The sequence below is a fragment of the Zosterops lateralis genome (genome assembly GCF_965231275.1).
Source record: "Zosterops lateralis genome assembly, chromosome: 2".
Lineage (NCBI taxonomy): Eukaryota > Metazoa > Chordata > Aves > Passeriformes > Zosteropidae > Zosterops > Zosterops lateralis.
In genome coordinates this window covers 88,130,625-88,154,009 of record NC_139763.1, presented here as the reverse complement: position 1 = coordinate 88,154,009, position 23,385 = coordinate 88,130,625, and the positions used below count along the sequence as shown (strand labels likewise).

The window sequence follows — 23,385 nt, the reverse complement described above, 5'->3', positions numbered from 1 at the left end:
AACCAACTGTGTGAAGATTTCATCTGTTCCTCAGCCTGTTGGTTTGTGTTTACTGCCTTGATAACATCTTTAATCTTTGCTTAATGTGGTTTTATTCATGGTCAGCTAATGGACTAAGTGGATTTCTAGGGCTCATGTTCTTCAGGACTGACTTCCATTGGGTCTGTTGTTGTAACCCTCTGGTAAACGCATGCAAGGCACCAAGCTCATGTTTGCAGGAGAGCACTAATAGACATCATAAGGAATTTTCCATTGCTGGGGACTTTCTCTGCCCTTTCTCTGTAAAGGCTTCATTTCAAAACATTGTTGTCTGCGTGGGCCAGAAATATTTTTCCCAAGGATCAGTCTTTTTTCTTATTAGCAAGGTTTTATTTGATTTGATGCCTGCTTCACACATGGTTCAGAGATCAGGAAGGAAATTGCACAGGGCTGTAACAGGCAGGTGCAGTGTTCTAGCAATGGCCTGTAGACAGTTGGTGCCATTCACACCTACATGGCCATCTGGAGGGGCTGCCTGGTTTGCAGAGATGTAGTTAATGCAGTCCTGGGTGGCTTGGTCACCTGGCTGGGACTAGCAGTAACACCCAATGGATGGGCAAGGGCAGCCTGTGCTTGCATGCATTTTTCATGTGTAGCACAGAACAGCAGGTATTCCAAGATGCCTTGTTTTCTAGGTGTTTAAAGTATTTGGCTCATCTTTGTCCAAGCTTGACTGATTCTGGTTACCAGCCACGCAGCTCTTAAGGAAAGTTGTTGGCATCTGTGTGTCTGTATTATTGTTTGGAAGTCTGTTCTTGAAAGTATTTCTTTGTCTTGCAGAGTGCAGGCAGAGCAGGAATTTGATGTAGATTTTGCTTGATAGGTGCAAGCAAATTTTCTGTTCTTGACCATCCACTTTTGGCTCCTGAACAGAGAATGTTAACAGCACTAGCTCTGCAAGGTCCTTAAAAAGTAGCCTCTGAGAATGCAAGGTCTGCAAGACTGGGAGGAAAAATATATAGAGCACTTTTCCCATAACAAGAAACAAACCATCCTGCTACAGCTCTGGCTTCATGGCATCATCTTTGCTATCCTCCTTACCCCTGTCCTTTCCTTCCCATGCTTCAAAGCACAGGGTATATGCCTGGTGAAGACTCATCCCTGTCAGGGACCTCCCACATGCAAATGGAAACCCAAACTTTTACAGTTACAACAGATCAACTGGCATGCAGTTGTTTAATGAGGAAGTAAGTCAATTAGTCCCCCTTCCACATTAAATTGATTGTCCAGGCGACACGACTGCCTGGCCACCCAATAAATTTCCTGTTCAACGGCTGCCAGAGCATCATGCAAACCACTTCTTCTCTCAGAGCAGCATGAATGGCTGCATCATTTCCCCACATCAGCAGCATTGTGGAGACCAAGATTATTGCTTCTCAGTGACTTCTGAATAGACAACCTCAGTTTACAAGTAAAGCACAGAGGCTGTGTTTGATTGCCTTGGAAACACAGGAAGCGAAGCTGTTCTCACTCTTCTCTCCTCTTCTTTTCCTCCAGTTTGCTTGCCAAATGACATCCTGGGCAATACTTGTGCACCTCACTGTCTGCAGCTAACAGGTGGAATAATTTAAACAATTATTTTGCTGGTGCACAAATGCACAGGCTGGCTCACTGAGCTTTTGCAGGGAGAACAGAAACAAAAGCAGCAAGAATTATTTTAGTCTGTTAAGTCATCAGACGATACACAGAGGAAATCTACTGGGCAAGACAACATGATTTAACATATCCAATTTTCTAAGCATAACTTCATTTAAAACGCAAAAGAAAGATTGGTCTCTCACTATCATGCATGGAAGAGATGGAAAAAGAAACAAGCCTCTAACAGCAAGGCTGAATGAGCCTATGACTGCACAACTGGTGATCTGGACAGGCAGCTGTGCAGGATATATGTGCAATCTCTATACACAGGCATATGAGCATGCAACACCTATATAAATGTATGGTAACCACGTCTGTGCATGTGTTGACTTTAAAATGAACATGTATGAGTGCACACATTCAGACCAGGTGTAGCATGAACATTTTTAACCTGTTCATATGTGATCAGACTTGTGGAAGCTGCTGCCATTTCCACTGCCCCACCTGTATGCTCAGGTGCATATGATCCGTTTATGTGTGTGATCACACCCTGGGTGTGCACTGTGGGAGGTGCTTTTCACAGGATGTTGATTGTGGTGAGACCCTAAAGCAGTCATTTAGGGTCATAAAGCCTGTTTCCTTGACTCCAAGTCTTTTTCCCATTTGCACAAACCTGGTGATGAAAACTTCACTCTATCAATCACAAACCAGCTCAGAGGTACTTTTCTGAAAATACACAATATCTGCAGTTTATTTTTCAGTTTGGTATTGGGGGAGGGCAGGGGTTGTTCAAGCACAGACTTTTTTCTTAGACATGCATTCCATGGACAACTTAGGGCAGAGAGTCTCTAGTCCTTCACCAGCCGGTAGATGTGATGTTGGGCACCATGGTCACTAGTTGATACTTCAAAAACATATGCTATGCACAGCAAGGTCTCCTGTGTGTCCCTGTTTGTCACAACCTAGACAGAAAAGGAGAAGAAGCTGAAATGGCAACTGCTATCTCTCTGCTTACATATTCCAACACATTTAACATAGAGCAGAAAGTCAGTAACAGACAAAGAACATTGAAGTGCAGGATCAATACACTGCTTGGCCCACACACCAAAGCACTTTTGCAGCCTCAGAACCACAGTGCAGTGAAGAGACAGGGAGGTGTGCAGAGTCCACTGTGTGGAAAAGTCCGCTGTGACCAAGCAGTGATCACATCAGTGGAAGCAGGTCCACCAGGTTCTCTACTTTCCACCCCTGGTGTTGCAGATTTAAGAGGGGAAGTGTTTCATCAAAAAAAGCTCTTTTTGCTCTGTTTGTTGAGCACAGAGAGGCCCCCTCCTGTGGCAAACCCACTCCTGTTCACACATATAATATCACAACCACAGACAGTTTTCCTTCATGTGCTCTTGCTTGTCAATGGTAAACACAGAACACAAGGATTATAGAGTATAAACTCCTTTTGCAGGAGACTTACAGATTTGACTCCATTACACCTCCCATTCCATACACCGTAGATGTTGGGAGAAGGATGGCTGCTACACTCATAGAATTCACATTCTTACAGAAGCTCCTTTTTTCCCATTTTTTTTTCTATGGCCCCTCAGGACCCTTAGCGTCTCTACAACGTGACTCTGTCAGCAGCATGGTGAAGGAGCAGTGTTGTCCTAGTTTCTGCAGCATGCACTACATGGCAGAGACAAGAGAAATACTGCTCTCAGAATTCCTAGCTCAGCTTCCCTCTCTCTGTCACTGCACAATTTTGCACATTCTTGTCACCTGAGTTTGTGCCATAGCTAAAGTTCTCTCCTGCTGGAGGAGACAGATTTTATCAGCAGTAGCACAAACAGCAGAAGAAAACCATTCCAACTGGAGGCTTGAACTGTACCAAAGCCCAATAGTTCTTGTGAAAACAGGAAGAAAATAGCTGTTTTCAAACTTGGTCATTAATTTTAGCAGTCTGATTTTGGTCTATTCTGTTTTCTTTTCTTACTTCATTATTGGATTTGCAGTTGAAGTCTTTTCTTCTGCAAGATGTAGTGATTTATACACATCCAGGTGTGCTAAGGCACTGGGCCCTTTTCTGAAAAATGGGCTCTGAAATCTTGGGAGTTCTAGATCCAGAGAAATGCACAAAGCAAGATAAATGATGCTTATGAGATTAGAGGTATCTAAGATCATAAAAGGGCCTAGAAAAAAATATAATTAGACTTGCCTCAAAGGTGGTAGTAGGGACTGAGGACTACCAACATGCCTTACATTATGCATTTTTCAGCTCCCTGGTGGGGAATGGGAAATGCTCCAGCTGCTGCTCAGGGAGCAGCACTTTCATCTTGCACAGGACTGCAAGGTAGTGTGTGCCAGCACCCAGAGGGGACATGCCTTCGGTGCCAGAAGATATGGGAAGGACATGAGATTTCTCAAAACATAAAGCCCCTTTGGAAGTACAACTATGTGACAGCTTTTTTCTTAGAATTTATAGGAAATGCTGGCCTGACTGAGGAATGAAATATGCACAAGGCAGCTACAATGTTCCCCAGTATGGATTACGGCACACAGGTTTTCCATCTCTCTGTCCTTGCCTCTCTCATGCTTTTGCTCATCTAAAAGAACTTAGCATTTATACTCCTCATTTCTTCCAGATGTTGAAGATCTTAATGCAAACATGAAAGAACAAACTTCTTAATGCCCTGTGATGTGTATTATTAACCTTGTGTTTTATAGCTGATGTGTCTGAGCCACAGAGCAGTGAAATGAGTTGCCTGCAGTTATCCAAGATCTTCAGAGAATGGAATGAAAACCACTTTGATTTCCAGTCTTTCAGACAGCCACCAGCATCTCCTCTACTTAGCCAGCCTCACATTCTCTGGGCAAAGATCTGTGATGCCTCTTACAGAGGTGAACACAGAATTCAGTTAATTGGAAAAATCCACCTTTTAAGCTGTCTGCCCTCTTCCCAAATTTAGGCTGCAGCTGAGCCTGGAAAGGCTCCCAGTTTAACAAAACACTAATGCAAATGTAATTGCTGTAGCCTTGTAATCCTGACCTACCTAGAGGCTGCAGTGAATCAGAAGGTGTCACAGAGCTTCCCCACAACATCCTCCTTCCTTTGCATGTCTCCATTCTGTACAGGTTCTGGATGGTCCTGAGGAAACTACTTTCTTTCCCCCCTAATATGGTCAGTGAAGAACTCTTCCCACAGAAAAATTTTATAGCCACTCATTAGTGCCCTTGTGGGTTTTTTTACCTTGCAAAAAGAGCCAGGGCACAGAAAGGACCTCAATATTTGTGAAATAGTGGAATGAGCATTTCCTTCACTGACTTTTTCATCACTCCCTTTCCTTTGTCTCTCTGCCTCGTAAGCCCTCCCTTTATTTTTCTTTTTATATCTCTCTTACCCAGGTCTCTTAAATTCTTTTGCTGCTCCTCTGCATGAGTAACTATCTCTAGAGCTCCATAAATGGTCTTGAAGTGCAATACACATGAAAGACACTAAGTTCAATTAGATGCTGAGCTATAAAAGGAAATCTGCTTTGAGTCTCAACAGTGAACCCCTGCATGGTGCTTACATGTTGCCAAGTTGCAACAAAAACAGCTGAAATTCCCACCTGTAAGATAGTGAAGTTCTCCAGCACACTGTTCATCATGTATTTCTCGGGAAGGTGCTTGAGTTTGTGGATGAAGTTGATCATGTATTCACAGAGGGGGGAGCGGTGGATGCGGTAGGAGTAGTGTCCATTTTCGTAGCGTGCATACTCTGTCTGCAAGGAAAAACACACAAGGGGCACGTGGGGCTATGCTGGCACACTGGTGACACTGTCACAAAAAGAGACTCAGGACAGAAACATTACAGTGGCATTTTTAAATAATTTTATGAAAAGTGACCACAGTACTCTGCACCAAGGTCAGTCCCCTTGAGTTCATTTCTTTGGCTTGATTTCTTGTTTTCTTTAGAACTGTGGGTTCCAGCTTCTGTGCAGCAAACCCTCAAGGCACTGTGAAAGGTAACTAAGAGGAACAGACCAATTGACACCTACACTACAGTCTGCATCTCTACTGGAAAAATACTAGGTGTGAATAAACTGAAGAAGTTAATAACTACTGTTTTAGCAAGACCAGGAAGTAATGGTAATAATACTGTGCTCAGGCTGCTTTATAGCTAAAAAAGACTACAGACTTTCTGGTATCTGTGTGAGAGAACATAAAATTTCTGCCCCCCTCCCCCCTTAGGAAAGAGCCTGGCCAATGATACACAGAGGGATTTTTTTTGCTTGCATTCACACCTTAGCTGCTGTATATTTTATTTGCCTTTGAAGGGAAACTGAGGCCATATTCTCAGCAGAACCCAAATGCCTGTAACCTTCTTTCTGCCCAGAAGCTTGGTCTTCTTTCATGTGCACCATGACACCTTCATTTAGCCTCTCTATCCCATCTGCAAATACTTAACCAAAGTTCAGGCATGCATATCGTGTGGCTGGAGATGGTTTTTGGGGAAGGATGCACCTTGAACTGACTGTGGACCTGAGAACAGCTGTTGTTCTGCACATAGATGCTTCTGCATCTCAAGGTTCCTTGAGAAACAGGGCAGCAGGAGGCGTGCCAAAATGAGTTCTCTTAGCAGCTGAAAGTAGCATCAAAAATAATTTCTTCAATGCCAGTTATGTGCATAACTCAATTATTTGCAGTTCCCATGTTGCTCAAGCTGTAAGTGTATAAGCTCTGGGTTTATTAAAACCCTAAGACTATAGTCTGTAAATTATTACAGGCAAATTAATAGCTATAGTCTATAAATTATTGGTTTAAAAACACAGATGAGAGAAAGGTGTTGTTTATGTTTTCACGTTTCTACAAAACATACCTGTGTTTCCTAGCTTTCCTTTGCTTCCCAAAAAACCCAGAGAATCGGTAGAAATAAGAGTTTTATGTATTTACATCTCCTCAGAAACTGAGATTTAAAGGAAAAGTAGCAAATATAGCAGATCTTCAGTAAAATCCTATGACAGGGCCATTTTAAAGGCTGAGTGATCTTATATCTATGGTATCCATCTCCCTGACAAGAAGCATGAGATCTATTTTGCCTTGAGATACAAAGGCGGGATGCAAATACTTGAAGTGACAAAACAGCAGCCAGAGGGAACCTTGCACCTAGATGTCTGCTCCTTACCTCTACTTTCTCTACCACCTGCTTTCCAAAGGAACACACTTTGGTGGAACAGGTAATGACCATGTTTTCTGGGCTCTCATACTGGCTGGAAACACCATAGAAAGATCTGGATTCATCTTCAATATTGGTATTCAAATCAGCCTGCAAAAAAAAAGAACAACAAAAAAATCAGATAGTTATCAATAGATGGCTGTGGCATTTTCTCACCATTACCTTGCATAGGCAAGGTGATAAAGTATTGGGAGTTTCTCCAGCTCCTTAAACAGACCAATGAGCATTGAGCAAGCAGGAAAAAATCCTACTTCACTTCAGAAGGTGGTGTGGATTTGTATACACATTGGGGAAATCTGGTGGAATATTCTCCTAACAATAAAAACATATGACATGGCTTGGAGGTACTCACGAAGCATGTGGAGAGCTGACTGCAGAGACAGAGCAATGCAACAGATGGGCTAGACTGGGCTGACTCACCAAGGGAGGAATAATGGTAAAGCAACAGTAATAAGTTTTTCCACCCTAGGAATGTAGGTAAGGGAAAAGAGACAGCAGGGAAAAGGAATGTGTGAGTACACACACACATCAGGCTTAGGTACTACAAATGTAAAGAGACAGGATGCAATATAAGGAATGTAGGTTACTGATGGATCCAGCCCAGTTACACCTGAATTCAAACCCATCTGCAATAGCAGCCACAGTTTTCAAACGCCTAAGGATGGCCAATCGAAGCCTGTTGGGACACAACTCCTAAAAATCCTGGCTATCTGAAGCATCCACCAGGGGTCATTCCAACCACAGTTATGAAACAAGTGGCAGTTCCTTTAAGCTCTAGAAACACTACGGGTGTGTGGGAATACCCAGTTCAACTTCCTCCCCTTCAAAACTAAAAGGGCAGAGCTCTCTGTGCTCCACAAGCCCAGGCACTAATTTACATCAGTGTAAAAGCAAGGATTGGTTCTCCAGAGCATTTTATTCTTCCAGCTGAGCCAAGGGAAGAGGAAACTGAAAAATGTGTGTTCCTGCTACAGTGGACACAGAGTGACTAGGACAGCATTAGATGCCATTCTAGCAGGGTTTTCTTAACCAGTGTCAGTGAAGAGTTTTTTATTTGAGATCTAGACCATTGGCACTAAGGACAAACAATGCGGTGGAAGTGGACCACCCCCATTCTTTGCCATGCAAAATACCTGTCTCTTATCTGCCATGAGATAATAAATATTGTTAGCTTAGTTGTCTTAAGGAGCAACTTCACAAAAGGTTTAGGTCAGTCTAACAAGTGACAGTCAAGTTTTCTCCCCTTCTGTAGACACATGAGCTTGCTGCTGTCTTTGTGGCACCACAAAAGATGATAGCACAAAGATTGCCTGTTTTTATAGCAACACATATTCAGGTTGGCTTGAGTCTTTTAAAAAACTGCACCTCAGAGCTGTAGTTTGGTGATGCCAGACTGGTCTTGACCTGAAGAGAGAGCAGCCTCACTCTTCCAGAGCAGTTCGTGCTTCCCCATTCCTGCTGTACTGACACACATTTCTGTCGCTGTATTACAAGGCTCACTGAGGAATTGTTTAGTTAGTTCTCAGTGGGATCAGTTCCCTGGCCTGATTCAGAAACACTTGTGTGTGTTTTCAAACAAATAATGTGTGTTGGGAGGATGAGGAGCAACAGGGTTAGCAGAAGGCAGGACAGCTTATTCTAGTGAATTATTATGGTCGTGCTGAAGACCTCAGCATTAAATAACTATAGTTATGCAGCTACTTTCTTTGTACTAGGAATTAGAATACCTGTATTAGAGAATAGCAGTGTTAATTCATTCTGGTTTAGGTTTTTAATAAGTTACTGTAATACTGTACTTTAATACTGTAATACTCACTTCATGTCAATGCAACTAACTGTATTGTTTATTTCACCCACACTCCAACTGTCTGAATAAAGATTAATTCCTTCTCTTGTCCAGAGAGGAACTAGACTAGGAGTCCTTCACAATATTTTTCAGCTATTTCCCTTGGGCGTGATAAACACAATGTATGGACTTGATTCCGCTTTTCCAAAGAAATTGTCCCACTGAGTCAAAAAGAACAAAGGGTCAAGGCTACAGAGGCTTGGTCAGGCCACTGCTACATAAACACAGCAGAGGCTCTCGCTGCAGAACCAGACAAACATTTTCAGGATCTCACTAGTAAAGTTAAAGTTACATTTCCAAAAGACTCACTGGTAAAATTAAAAAATAAATGCACTCAATACGAGGCAAAGCAGAAAGGTGCTAGTTCCATTTCATGAGAAAAGCTTCACTAGCCCTAGGAAGCCACTCTAGGTGCATCCACAGTTTGATAAACTTCCCATCAGAAGCCCAGACTAGAATTTCACAGCCAATTAATTTCCCACCTTCTCAAGGAAGGCACTGCCCCCGTACCACAGATTATTTAGCACACATGTATCTGCTCTTGAAATATTTGCAACCTGTTTATACATGTGAACTGAAAATAGCAGTGATATACATGAATACAAGACCAAGGAACAGCTCAGGAGTAGAACTCCAATCTCTTAGCTTTCCCTGCTGTGGAGATGATTACCTTCTGAAAGGAGACAGGGCAGAAAATGAAGGAAGAACACTGTAAGCTGCTATAGCCAAATTAACTTCTAAATGTCAAATGGACACTGGGGTAATTCATGAAAGGATGTAGTAAAACTTCTCAGGATTGCACGAGGGACAAGACCATAATGACCACAACTACTGCATTTAGCTTAACATCTGAAAACACCATGGCCTTCATGCCTGGATTCCTACAAGCTCCTCACAACACCCAGACCATCAGGACTACATTGCTTCTCTAAAGAAAACCCTGTGTGAAAGCACATCCAGTGCTGGAGCGAGCACCTGAAGTGAGCAGAGACAGGTCTGATTTACTGTGTGCAGTACATTCCAGCCTGAAAAGATGAAAGGGAACAATAGTGACTATGATTCAAAGGAAATTCATCTTCCCAGAACTCCATCAAGCAGGAGAGCTAATCTTCACTTTATAGTCTGGGAATGCATTGAATTTTTTAATATGTAACTGGATGTGACTAGAACCCAGGTGCCTCAACTCCTCTCTGGCAAATGTCCTAGTATGTCCAACAACAAATGAGATGTGTCTTAAATACATTCCTTACCCCAACCTATGCAGCGAAACGAGACATAGGCAGGATTTAGGAAAGTCTCACTGAGCGGGCTGAGCTGCCTGAGCCCCAGGCTCCTACTTGTCACTGCTAGAACAGGGTGGGACTGTGGGGGCAGCAGCAGCATTCAGGCTGTTGGGTGGTGTCCAGCATTCAAACAGCTGTTCTCAGTCTCTTTTACAGGCAAAGGTAGAAGATCAAATAAACAAGGCATGTTACAAGCTAAATCTGAGTAATGAGACACCAGCTGGACCATACTACTTTATCTGACAAAGTCACGGTTCTTGCTTTCTGTCCAAGAAGTTCCAGATGCAAAAACCTGTGCACACTCTGGCATAGCAGAAATCTGATGTGTCTGGGATGTGTTCAACTTGCTGTGCAAGCTCAGCACAGATGACACACTTATCCATACCTTGCCTGATGACCTCCAAACATGCTGAAACTACAATCACTGTGATATCTGTGATATAGCATGTCTCAGATATTCACATACTACATGCAAGAGTGAATCTGCCTGCTTGGGGGGAAACATCTGAGATTTCCTCCTTTCCAGAAAAGTAAGCAGATTGTTTAATTACCTACAAGACAAGATTTCTAGATGGAAGAGGAGAGATTTGTTCTGGAAAAAGCGTAGTAGCCCTCCACAAGTTAATATGCTTCTTTCTCTCCTCCATGTCTGGAAAAGATTATTTGAAAATTCCTCAGCAAACCTGTCTTTCAATCTGCCTTTTGCTGCCAATAAGCTCTACACTGTTGAATACTGTAGGGGACAACCTTGGTGGAAGAAGTGCCATTGGCAGAGTCCCCTTACATAAAGCAGCAACTAGAGGTGATGCTGGTGAAGGCAGGTGAAATTAATGTGTGCAAAAATCATAAAATTCTCTGTTTCTAGCTGCTGTCTTGTTTGCTGCCTCAGGAGTACAAGAACAGAATGGATGCGGAGACCAAATTACCATTCCTTGCTCTCCAGGCAGTTTCATGATTGAGAGCATCCAGTGAGCAAGGCAGGGTGCTGAGAGCAATTTGCACTGCTGCTGCTTTGACTGGATTTGCTTGTGACAGGAGGGAAGCCAAGTGCAGGACAGCAGTTTCCAGCCCACCCCTTCAGCACTTTCCCACAAAAGTATATTCCATTAGGCTGAAGAAGACGCTCAGTGATTGTACTGCCTATCACCAAGAAGAAATTACTACATACATTCTTCACAGGCAGAACAGGGCTCCCAAAAAATTCCCCTGATTCATGTCTTTGCAGATGGCTGCTCTGTGCAAAGTACTACCTGTCCTGAATTCCTGGTTTGTTATTTTCCTTCTATCTTCAATGCAGAGTCTCACAACTTCTGAAAGCACCAAGATGCAAGTGCACCATTCTACTAACGTGCAAAGCCCTGAGAACGCCTCTTCCCCAAACTATTAATAACGATCCATATAGGAGGAGTTCACGGGGAGAAGCAAGGAACAGGTGGCAGAGATAATATTAGCCTGGAAAAGAGCAGGGCTGCCACTGCCCATGTGTTGGGAGGCTGATGTCTCACATTCATTGTCGTGTGCTAGAATGCACTTGGAGCACAGAGAAATGTCACACAGATGTCATACACTGCTTGCCAAGCCAAGTCCAAAAATTAGTTCATTGTACCAAATTCCCAATGCCAAAATCAAGGAAGAATTGCAAACACTGCAACACTGCTTATGTTTCAAACTCATCAACTTTTGAGTTGATGAGTTAGCTATTGTATAGATCATTTAGCTATTGTATAGATAGCTATTGTATAGATCATTTGAAGCACCTTTGTACAAACGTGAACATCTTTTTCTCAGTCATGCTAGATCCTCAGTGGTCAAGAAACCTCAACCCTGGTGTTTAGAATTAGGCCTCTGGTACACAACACTCATCTGGTATATTCAGTGGTTACTGTAGCAATGGCAGGTTCATGGCTCAGGTTCTTCAAGCCTAAAACTGCAGATACACAACCCCAACTTACTCATTCCTTGATTTTTTTAAAGTCTTTGTCACCTGCGACCACAACTTCAACTCAGAACCTCTGAAAAATCAATCATATCTTCATGTTTCAAAACATCCCTTCAAGTGTTTAATTCTACTCACCTACTTTATCCTAAAAACGATGCTATAAATTCAATGGTGTAGTAATTGCTTTATCCAATACATCTTTGAACATCAATAGTATATTTGTATAGTTGTCCAGAGCTATCAGGCAGCAAAATGAAAAAGCATCCTAGCACATACTGCTACAAAATATGAAAATGCAGAGGGATATAAAAATTTCAGTTGAAACCTAATTTTCTTCCTCTTCTGTTTTTAATCATATTGCCTTATCTGTGAAAAGTGTTTGTTTATTTATTTGCTTCTTAAAAGTCTTAGAAGCTTTCATTTAACTAATGACTTGACTTGTAAACTTTGCCTATTTCTAAGTGACAAGCTGTAGTGTTCCCCACCAACAAAACATGGTGTTAATTCCAGATGGGATTCAACAGTGCAAGGGTACCAAAAAAAGAATCACACAGTCAAAATATTAAACCAAGCCCAGAAATATTTCTGTCCTTGTAAGTATAGAGTTGCAGAGCCCCACAATATTGTGCAGATGTTTCGAATCCTATGTCACATCTCTTTAATCAAGCCAAATCCCAGTGAGCTGATACCCTCTGAAAACCAGACACCTCACATGGGAACAGAAAGAGTCCAACTTGATGACATGCCACCATCTAAATCTTTCAAACCCCTGATAGAGGTTGGTCAGACATGGTGCATAGGCTACATTTACCCCTTGATAAAAATCAAGTTGTCACAATCCCCAAACTGAACCACAAAAGCAGAAAAGCAGACTGTCAATTTTGACAAATAAAATCACAGTTGTGCCAGATCACAATTTCATGATTCCTCTCTCTTCAAGTCAAGGAGTTCAAAGTGTTTCATTCTCTCTGTGTAACACCTCCCTCTAAGCTCTTCCTTTTGGTTCTTGACACTTCCAAAGCACAAAAGATAATCAAATACCTTTCAAAAGGCACCCTGTCGAAGGATAAGCTTTTTAGCAAGGTGCTGTTTTCTCTCCCAGGCAGAACAGAGGTGATCTTTCACCTTTTGTTTTGAGCACTCCAGGCAGGCTTTGTTGTACTTTGCCAGGAGCTAATCCCATGAAAGGCCCAGCTCAGTAGCAAAGAGATTCCAGGTAATAAAATTAGGTGTCCCCAAAAATCATCAGCAGCCAACACTCTAGGCACAGGCCCTTGAGAAGACTCCCAGCCAACATTCTCTGTCTTATTTCTGGAAAGGCTAGGCTTGGGACAGCTGGGAAGTTGCATCTCAAGGCACTTAACTCTTCCTTCTGAAAGCACCAGTCAGGAGGCTTTCTAGAGCCACTTTGTATGAAGGGAATGAGATATAAAAGTTCTTTTCTTATCATCTCACTCTGACCTGAGGTTGAATTATGTGGTAAACTCAAGGTGAAAGGCTCCAAATCCCATTACACATTCCCTCAGCCATCTACTGTACAACTGCCCTGAGCTACTATTGTTTTTAATTTCATAGTTCTTATGATAATATCGATCACCAAAGCTATTTTGTTTGTACCTTGAAGCACAATGGCACAGTTTTTGCAAATTTCAGTTAAATCACAAAAATCCAAATTGAGTGAGTAGGCTTTTGCTAGGCTGATTTCTGCCAATTTACCAGAAGTCATTTCAGTAATATATTATCAGCATAATCCAATTTCATTATATGTTTTTCTTATCTTTTGCTCTGCCAGCACTAAGTATGTATCTGTAAATTATTAGTACTTGGATAAGACAAAATGCAGCTACAGAGACAGGAGAAGAGATGGAAAAGTATTGCTTCTGACTGAGGAGTTACACAACACTGAGAGAAGTGAATGCATAAGAGTATGCAGAGAATAATTTCCTCTGAATTCTTTACTTATACATAGATAAAAAATTCTAGAGGGTCCAAGTCACCATTAGCAAATCTGCAGACAGTAGTCAAGAACAACTCTACAGATGGACAATGTGAAAGATACATCTTGCTGCAGGCCTGAATGCGTGCCTTGTGGGGTCAAGGAAAGATCTTGTGAGGTCAATGAAAGTGACAGTTGTGGCTGTATTAAGTTGCCTGCTGGGCTGGTTTTGCACTGATTGAAGAAAGCTGTGGCAAAAACCAATTAGTGGCTGGCTTTGAATATTATCAGCCTGATTAACCAATTAAATATGGATATGTCTCTGGAGTGCACAGGTTCCATCGCAGACTAAAAGAGACTTCTCTCTCTAAATGAACTGATGAAAGACTATTTTATAAGTGGTAAACTGACCTAGAGTTCCCAATTTTGCCTCTATACATCGTCCATGAGAAGGGAAAGGAAACTTGGGGGGAGGGGCAAAGTGTTTTAATGGTTTTATTTTGATCCTTATTAATTTTTTCTCTCTTGTAGTTTTGCTAATAGACCTGTCTTTATACCCTTTTAAGATTCGAATCTGCTTTGCTTCTCTCCTAATCCTATCTCACAGCAGAAAAAGAGTAAGTCATTCTAGTAGGCACTCAAACCACTACACTAATTTTGAGAAACAGAAATTGACAAATGTGAAACCACTACACCTACACAGGGAAAAATCTGCTGGGAGGCAGCAGTTTTCTAACAGCCAGTGAGGTCACAGATTTTTTTAAGTGAGAAACTTAATAGCAAAAGGGTACCCTACAAAGGGCCCTTCTCTTACCCAGAATTTCACGAGGAAGAAGGCATTAGCTGGCCCCCTTTCAAAGAGCTCCTTCAGGCCCCCTTTCTTCTCAGGGAACTTGTCATAGATCTGCCGGATATCCACTGCCTCGAGGTAGGGGTCATTGTAGCTGGGGCTTGACTGCCCAATGTGCACAAACAGGTGTTTGTTATACTGCAAAAAGAGGAAAAACATGGAATTAGAAAATTGCTCAGTACCATTCAGTACATACTGAACATCCATTGTCCTTCACAGAAGACTGCTGGAAGTCAATGAAGATTTGATAGCATTTTCTAAAAGAGCAGAAGAAATCAATAGAAGTATCTCTGCTAATACCAGCTCATGCTGGTCTCTCCTTCCTAGCAATACATTCATGCTTCTTACTTCTCTGAAACACAGTTGTTGGGTTTTTTTCTTCCTATATTTACTCCTAAACCATTGCCTCATGCTGCTGCCATATAGGCTGAAATAACCTGAGACACAGAGTGTTACCTGTGACAGGTCACTCAGTCAAACATCTGGTGCTCCTGTCCTGTGAAGAACCTGAAGTCCCACAGCAGATAAATTCCAGGCAAATTATACTGAACTCAGGCAAATCTTTTCTATTTCAGCCCATCAGCAGAGTGTATCTCAAGATGCAGAACCAAAAGGTTTAGTGAGAGAGGCAAATCTTACTACTTTGGTTTCATAGGTGGCACCATGGAAATGCATTGATGCAACTTCGGATTTTGGGTTCTGTATTGGAGTCTATCTTACAAGGCTGGACAGGACAGCCAGAATAGCTTGACAGGGCTTTATGAGCTCAGTGCCTTGGGCTCTGGTCTGGAATGCCCATGACCCTAGACAAAGAAGCAAGATGCACATTGCACACATCTGGTTCTATCTGTACTCATCCTTTAAGAGGAAGATATCTGGTGTTTCCCAAAGATGCCTTTCTACTCTCTGAGGAGCAATGAAGCAAATATTTCCATACACACAGAGTAGTATAACATATCCATGATGAACAGGAACTGTCTGAAGACGCAAAATTATTGAGGAGTGGAAGCAAGGTGTATTTCTTACTGTGTCTTGGTCTTGTTGTTGTTCCAAGAATGCAGAGAACTCTAACATCCAAAGTTTGGAGCTAGCAACCCTTCGTCCTTGCCAAGCTGGTGCTGATGGGGAAGGTGAGAGGCCAGTAGGAGACTCAAACCCTAAGCACACAGGATTTATATAACAATAATTTAGAAAAAAAAATGGCAGTAGCTTTCCAGTAGAGCACCTACTGTCAAACTTGACTCATAATTTTGTTATGGCTTCATTCATCATGCAAAAATATCATTCACAAGGTCCTCAGTCTAGATAAATGGCTTGTAAGTCACCCTCTTCTAAGACAGCACTGCCTGAGGTTATGATGTTAAAGACAAACTACTCAGGTTTGACACCAGAGAAAACACATTCTGCAGTTTAAGAGGACTTAAGATAGAGCTGTAAATGAGCAGTGAAATAAACTGTTTAGTATCAGAATGAGGTGTCACCATTAGTCTCTCAAAATGGGGAAGTTGAGAAGGAAAAGATATTTGTTACTCCAGTTAATGAGAAATTAGGAACGCAATCATATTATGACAGAAAACAGTGTTCTAGAGCATGAAGCATGGTGGAAGACCAGTAGAAATATGTGAAGTTTTATTTCCTGCTGAGCCAGGAAGAAAAAGAACCCAACACAACAAATATAAAATGGGAAGAAAAGTTCTGTAAAATAAAACAAACTTTAAAAGCTTCAGCTCTCTCAGTAAAAGGATGTGAGAACAGGTAATAAGAGGAAATTGTATAAAAATTGGCTCATTGAAATGTTTCAATAGGTTTTGGTTTTTTTAATTAACTTTCAACATTTTTAGAGTGCTGGCTGTTTTTGAAGTTGGAATACAATTTCAAAGGAAGGAACTACATTTCCTTACCTACCTGGTATTGGAAGTGGAGGCTGTACAGCGTAAGGTTGTTGAGAAAAAGGTTTCACACTACAGAAATACACAAAGAGAGGTGGTTAATAAAAAACAACCAAACCAAACAATATTCTTCACCAACTGTTTGCACAGATTAGATCAAATACTTCTCCTCAGGGAGAAAGTGGCATAAGTGTCTTTTGGAAATTATCTTTTTGTGTGGGCAAGAGAGGGTCATGGGCAAAAACTCAGAAGGCAGTAAAGGGACCAGGACTGGACAGATTAAGATTTCCCTGCAGGTGTTCAGCAGGCCCTCCCTCCAGACTTCTTTTTCTGGAATCCCTATGAGCCTCTTAATACACTGGTGCCCATTTATTTATCCTTTCCTTTCTACTACAAGTAGTTTTATATCTGTGCAAGTGGATATAGGTCTGGGCTGGATGCCTCTCGGACTTTTAAGCCCAAATTCATTTAAGAGACATTTAACACCCACAAGTAAACACAGCTTTCAGGACTGCTCAGCTCCATTTTAACACTACTGTAAGAAAAATGAAGGTCTTGGCATTTCACAGATCTTGTAATAGTAATGGTGTTCCTTAGGCAGCAGAGAAAGCAGCAGAAGCACCTGCTTTGGATGCTCACATGAAGGAATACTTACTCCTGGGAAGATCCAGCTTGGCCTGGCAATGGTCCTTGCCAAAACTGCAAGAGAACAATACATAGGCAAAAGTTATCACTCTTAATTGGAACAGAGATGAAAAGGAAGGTTTGCTCTTTTCTGAGGAAACAAACTGCAAGTTCACAGACCTTTAAAGATGTGAATGAGTTCTCTCTTCTTTCTACATTCCTGGTTTCATTCCTGTGGAGGTGCTGACTGGTCCTTTTTTTTTTTTTCATTCAACACACTTCTACTACTGACATGCGAGAAACTCACCCAAAAGTGATCTCTAATGTTAAATAATATGCATGCACCTTGTGCCTCTATCTCCAAAGCTTTTATGATGCTCACTCTCTTGGAAGGACCATTTTCCCCAGGAAAGTTCCATAGGAGTTATTCTGGTAGAAATCAATGCTCAGCAAATGCTCACTAGACCCAACTCAGGGATGCTGACCTGACAGACCTTCTCTATTAAGGATTTTATGTAAAAGCCATCTGATTTAAGTGCTGAGAATAAGATTGGGAAATATAAATTTGGGAAAAGGTCAGGATGGCCCAAACAGATTTATTCCAAAAAGATGCTGAACTAAGAAAGTGACACAGATACTTAAAAACATTTCAGACAAATGAAAATCCAAAGGAGCTGATTGTTTTCTCCCTTGTATCATTAAAAAAATACACATAGTAAAACTCTATTGTTTTACATCAGTGTGAGCAAAGAATTGGACAAAACTGTTGAAGCCACATAAAATTTATTCTACAGAGACAAATGCCTTTTGGCCCATTCTGTCTCAGTTCTCAGGATTTTCCTGAGCAGGTCCCAACATCCTTTCAAATGCTCAAGTGTCTTTTCAAAACTCACCAAGACACTGATCCACTCACCCCAGAAACAGCAGGATAGGCTGGTCGTGGGAGACCAGGCAAGGCCATTTTACTATGGAAGGCAGTTGCAGAGATAATCTGGGCAGATGACATTGTAGCCATACTCTGCATGGCTTTATCTTTAGCTGCCTGATCCTATGAGCAAGAGTAGAAACAGAAAAACCAGGATTATTATAATGATTAACAAGTTGCCAGCTCTAATGCTCTACAACCAGAATTCTCATCAGCTTCTCTGTCAGGAACAAGCATGTCTGAAATTCTGGGCAGCAAATTCACCTGTAACTGTCCTAAGAACTGTTTAAAGCTGTAATGCTGTCACTCATTACTATAGCTTCACATATGAATAATCATGCCTTCTGAAATGCTGGTTTAAAGACTGCTAAGCATTTATCCTTTCTCTCTGAGGGCTTTCAACCACACAGCTGAAAAGTTGTGCTGTGAAAAGTACACCCCTAGCTGATTCTTGTGTCTTCATAATTGGTAAGAAAATTCACTGGGAAAGATTCCTGATTACAAAAAACCCCTCTGAGGAAAAGGTCACAAAAAGAGATTGTCATCATCACTGCAAAAACGACTACCTCAGCTTGGGACTGCATTAGTCTCAGGTAGTTTATCATTTATCCCCATCTTCAGGGAAACTTGAAACTTTCGTAATCTCCAGGGCACATATGCAGGGACATTCCTTTTTGTATTTTAACAGGCAAATACATACATTTAGAGGCAGTGACAGTAGATTGTGTAGATTTACACACACATTCACGGGCAATGAAATGCCACAATTAGTGGGTCTGAGGTATGTATAAAACAAACAGCATTCTTCATTTCTTCTTTCAAGGAATAAATAGGCAAATAGAAGCACTTCCCCACATTCTGCCTTTCCTCCTACATCCCCCAGAATTAATCTTCATCCTCCAAGCATTCCACATTTATCTATGTCATTATAATTACCACAAGAATCTCACAGATTAGTTCATAGCTTGAAGAAACTGCTGAAAGAGGTACAACAGCCCTGCTGTCTTCTTCAGGAATTCTCACTTCCCACTTCCATTCACTGAACTGCAGTAAGTTCTCACCCTTGGGCCTCCATTCTTCCTAACCCCTCCAACTTATCTAAGCTTTTCTAAATTTCAAAGCCTAAATATCCTAATGTGTATCCTAAAAAAAAAAAAAAGTGGAGGAGGCATCTTCAAAAATCTCAATAATGAATGTTAATGTTCAAATGGAGTGATCAGTAGAAATGGGCAAAACATACACCTCTTCTTTTTTAGACCATCTGTGACTCCTGTTAGTACTATTCAAGTGAATGGAAGAAAAATATTTGAAATGCTGAGAAAGTTCCTAATTTTCTCTACAGCTATGGGAAATGTTTTCAGAATCATTTAAATTATGCCTTAGGGAATAAATGAAGGATTACCTACATTGTTTAAGGGAAGTTATTGTTTTCTGTTTTTTTCCTAATACATATAAGGACTATTTCCCATCTGCCATTGCAGAAAATTATTTTTTTCCTTCCCTTATTTTCTCACAGGAAAAAATCTTATTTGTCTACCTGAGTTTATACTTGAGTTTATGGGGAAGATGCATTTAATTGTGGAGGGATTAAAAGTTAAAAGAAAATGTAAAATAATTAGGGAAGGAAAGTATTACACCTATTAACCTCTGCTGTGTTTTTGTTTTGTTTAAATGCTTGGCAGACTGCTGGAAAGAGCATGTTTTTAGAAAAGACATCTCCTTTCTGTTTCAGCTAACACTTCTGTACTCATTTCAAGTGTTTCCCAGTTAAAAAAAAAAAAAAAAAAAAAAAAAAAAAGAGTTCTATAGATATAAAACTTTTACCAAACATTTGCAATGTTTGTATTTTATTTCATTATTCTTAAAATACATAATAATGATGATGGTGATTATGATGATGATAATACCACCACATCACCACGATTTCCCACTTTTTTCCTTAGTGCAGATGATATCTGTTAGCCACCCAGGGTGTGGAAAAAATACTGACTTTTGGGAACCGATTTTTCTTCAAGTTTTACCCTATTTCCAGCCTATCTGTTACAGACACAATACATACTTTAAAAAGACACTTCAGTTTGTGTGGAAACAGCAGCACCGCAGTGACTGCTCTGAAAAGTCACGTAGCTGCTCTGATCGGTGGATATAAACAAGAAAATGTGCACTTGCTATGGAAAATGAGCAGTGATAGGAGAGAACACAGCTGTCAGCAGGACCCTGGAGGAAGGGCAGCAGCCTCTGTGATTTCATTTCCTTGCTCTGTGGACACAGCCAGCAAAAGCAAAGAAGTAAATGAGTTGAATCAGTGCTCCCGACTTGCCGCTGCAGGCGGAAAGGAACAGCCTGGTGCTGGGGAAGGGTTCTCTGCAGGCAGCTGGGCAGAGCTCCCAGCATGGCCTGGGTGTGTAAAAGGACAGCAGCCAATGGCTCCATGGAGCTCCCCAAGACACCTTCGTTCCCTGGGAACAAAACCAGCCAGCTCCTGTGAGCTAAGTGGAAACGGGCTCGGCTGACTGGCTTTTCAATCATGCCCAAGTCCAGAGCTGTGACACACAAGGAGCAGAATCAAGGTTACAGGTGTAAGCAGCAGTGAGGCTTTTAACACCCCGGGCAGTTGTTGTTTCTTGCTCACTCTAACTTGCCTTTCCAGCAGGCCTCCACCTTAATTGACCACTTAACAGCACCACAGGTTCCAAGCTTAGGCAGCCCTACCTGGGTGCACTGAATTAGATAGTTGTAATTTGTGCCTCCTTCTCTTTATCAGAGCAGCTGGAAACCAACAGGCTAATAAAAGACATAGCACAGCTTTCTAAAATGGGGCTGGGATGTGGGGGGGTGCTGTCATGGCTTAGAGGCAATCACTGCTTGCAGTAGAGCTGCATGCACGTCAGCACTGGGCAACACTGAGTGCCAAGAGCTCACACACAGGACAGTCCAGTTGCCCTGATGCCCAGAGAGAAGCTGCCCAGGCACCCAAGAGGAAGCACATGCCACCAGCCTCCCTCAGCAGTCAGGGACGGACTGGGCTGTCACAATTATTGTCACCTGAGGCATGGAAGATCAGGGAAGCAAACTCTCTTCCTTACAGATTACTTACGGTCATAACAAACAGAAAGGTCAGCATTCACCTTCCTTCTCAGGCTGTCTCAGTGAAATATAACAAGGCCCAGACCTCACATCCTGCTCAGCAAGCCCTTTCTGGATAGCTCACATTCTAACAGGGGACAGACACCCTCTTCTGCAATTGTCACATACAAACTTGACCTTCTCAAAATTTCTGGCAATTCAGTCTGAGCACATAAACCATTTCCCCGCATCAAATCTGAGTGGAAATAAATGTCAAGAGGTTCATTAGGGTGATCTTGGAGCTTTTCCTATGGAAAGGAAAACACAGCTTTTCTCAAACAAATATCCAACCATTTTCTCTTTCTCGTTAGCTCCGGCCTCTTCAAATCAGGTCTGAATTAATCAAGGAGCAAAGTCTTTTCAGTTGGCACCATTTTATCTGAGAAGATGCCAGCTGGCTTTATTGCTTCCTCTCAGTGGACAACTCCACATCACCACCTCTAGCAGAGGTGAAGCTGGTGCTCTAGTAACTGCAAGGCCACCTTTTCCCAAGGCCAGCACAACACCAGCACCTGTTTACTGGTCAGCATTTGTGACCATAAACCCTTCCTTCTCAGGTAAACACTCTCTGCACACTCCTAAGTCTAAGGGTCTTTCAGATTTGAATGACAAGAGCATAAACCGGAGGTCGAAATAAGACACATGAAATTTGAAAAGTTATTGTTTCTTTATTCTTTAAATAGAATCGCTCCAGACGTCACAGAGCTTCAACAATAATGAATGTTTGCACAACATTTCCTGGGAAGAACCTTTTCCTCTCCAGCTTACTACAGTTCAGTGACTAATCTCGGGCTTTTTTAAGGCTATTCAAAGAGGGAATAGCTGACTGGGGGGGGCTGTGTGATATGCTAAGGGATATCCATCCTACCTTGAGCTTGGCTTGGATCTCTCTAGCTTTCCGCCTTGCCAGGACCTGGATGTGACTAGATACCTGCATTGAAAGACAAAAATTCCATGTTCATTCCAGAGGAATACTTGGTAGCCTCTTGTAGAAATAAACATACTTTAGACAATTATTTAGGGTTAGGGGTAGGAAGGATTGAGAGTAACAATGAGCTGCTTTTCTGAACATAACTCCAGTGCCATGAAATGGGGTGGAGGGGCCAGCAAAGATGGGCCATCTAAGGCGAGTCTAGGCTGCTCAGTGCTTTGTCCAGCATAGCCTGGATATTCATTCCCAAATTACAAAAATTCCTTTTTCATCTTGTGCACCAGGTATTTTCAAAATCATCATCGCTGTCTTGTCTGCTTGGGCTGAACAAGGAATCTTTATGCAGAGGACCACTGGTGGTCTCTGAAACACTCATTAGTAGGCCAAGCAAATAAAATCATGCTATTTAACAGTAGAAAACATTGTGAGTCACAATATGATTGGCAGACATGAGCATTATAAATCTGTAAAATGCCTGAGCTGACTCTTCCTGCCATTCCTATTAACCAGCTCAGCACAACCACCTCCTTCCAGCAAAGTCAGAAACTACCAACAAGTGAACAACAAGAAATTTGTTCTCATTAGCCCTCATAATCTGTAGAGGTCCAAGGAAGCTAATCCTTACAGAGAAAACCATACACTTACCTGTTTCCTTGTGCGTGTTTTCCCTGTTCTCAGCTTAATATAGCGGGCAATCAACTCATTTCGGCCTGCAACAGAGAAATAAGGCAAATACAGGTTTAGAAAGCAATGACCCCAGAGGAAAAGATAGATAATTCCATTGTGTATCCACAGAGATCAGCAGCAGGATGATTCTGTAATACTATTTTCTTTTTTAGAAAGAAACTTATTAGTGCACATGGTAGAAGTTAGAATTTTGGGAGCAGTCTCCTGTAACATCCCCATAGGCAAACTGACAAGGTTTGGGCTAAATAATTGGACAAGGGGGTTTGGTTGGCTGAATGGATGGATGGGGTCCCAGTTGACAATGAGCTGACAGTGAAGCAGCAATGCACCCTTATGGCAAATCCCAGTTGCCAAGAGGTCCAGAGAAGTGATCCTTCAGCTCCACTCAGCACAGATGAGGCAACTTGTGGAGTGCTGTGTCCAGTTCTGGCCTCCTCAGAATGAGAAAGTCCTGAACATACTGAAGCAAGTCCAGCAAGAAGCCAGCAAAAATTTCAAGAGGCTGGAGCATCTGTCCTATGAAGAG

At 41.8% G+C, this 23,385-nt stretch overlaps 1 protein-coding gene across 1 annotated transcript in view; it reads right to left on the bottom strand.

Moving 5' to 3' along the window:
* Window positions 1-1,953: 1,953 nt before the first annotated feature.
* The window catches only part of TEAD4 (TEA domain transcription factor 4), a 37,058-nt gene continuing 15,626 nt past the window's right edge, over window positions 1,954-23,385 (bottom strand). The window contains exons 2-11 of the mRNA XM_083885185.1: window positions 22,818-22,882; window positions 22,110-22,172; window positions 18,104-18,238; window positions 17,222-17,265; window positions 16,583-16,638; window positions 15,704-15,834; window positions 14,642-14,815; window positions 6,773-6,913; window positions 5,217-5,369; window positions 1,954-2,579 (exon numbers count right to left, since the gene is read on the bottom strand). Coding sequence (XP_083741311.1) covers window positions 2,466-2,579; window positions 5,217-5,369; window positions 6,773-6,913; window positions 14,642-14,815; window positions 15,704-15,834; window positions 16,583-16,638; window positions 17,222-17,265; window positions 18,104-18,238; window positions 22,110-22,172; window positions 22,818-22,882 — 1,076 coding nt within the window. The 3' untranslated portion in view covers window positions 1,954-2,465. The remainder of the gene's footprint in view (window positions 2,580-5,216; window positions 5,370-6,772; window positions 6,914-14,641; window positions 14,816-15,703; window positions 15,835-16,582; window positions 16,639-17,221; window positions 17,266-18,103; window positions 18,239-22,109; window positions 22,173-22,817; window positions 22,883-23,385) is intronic.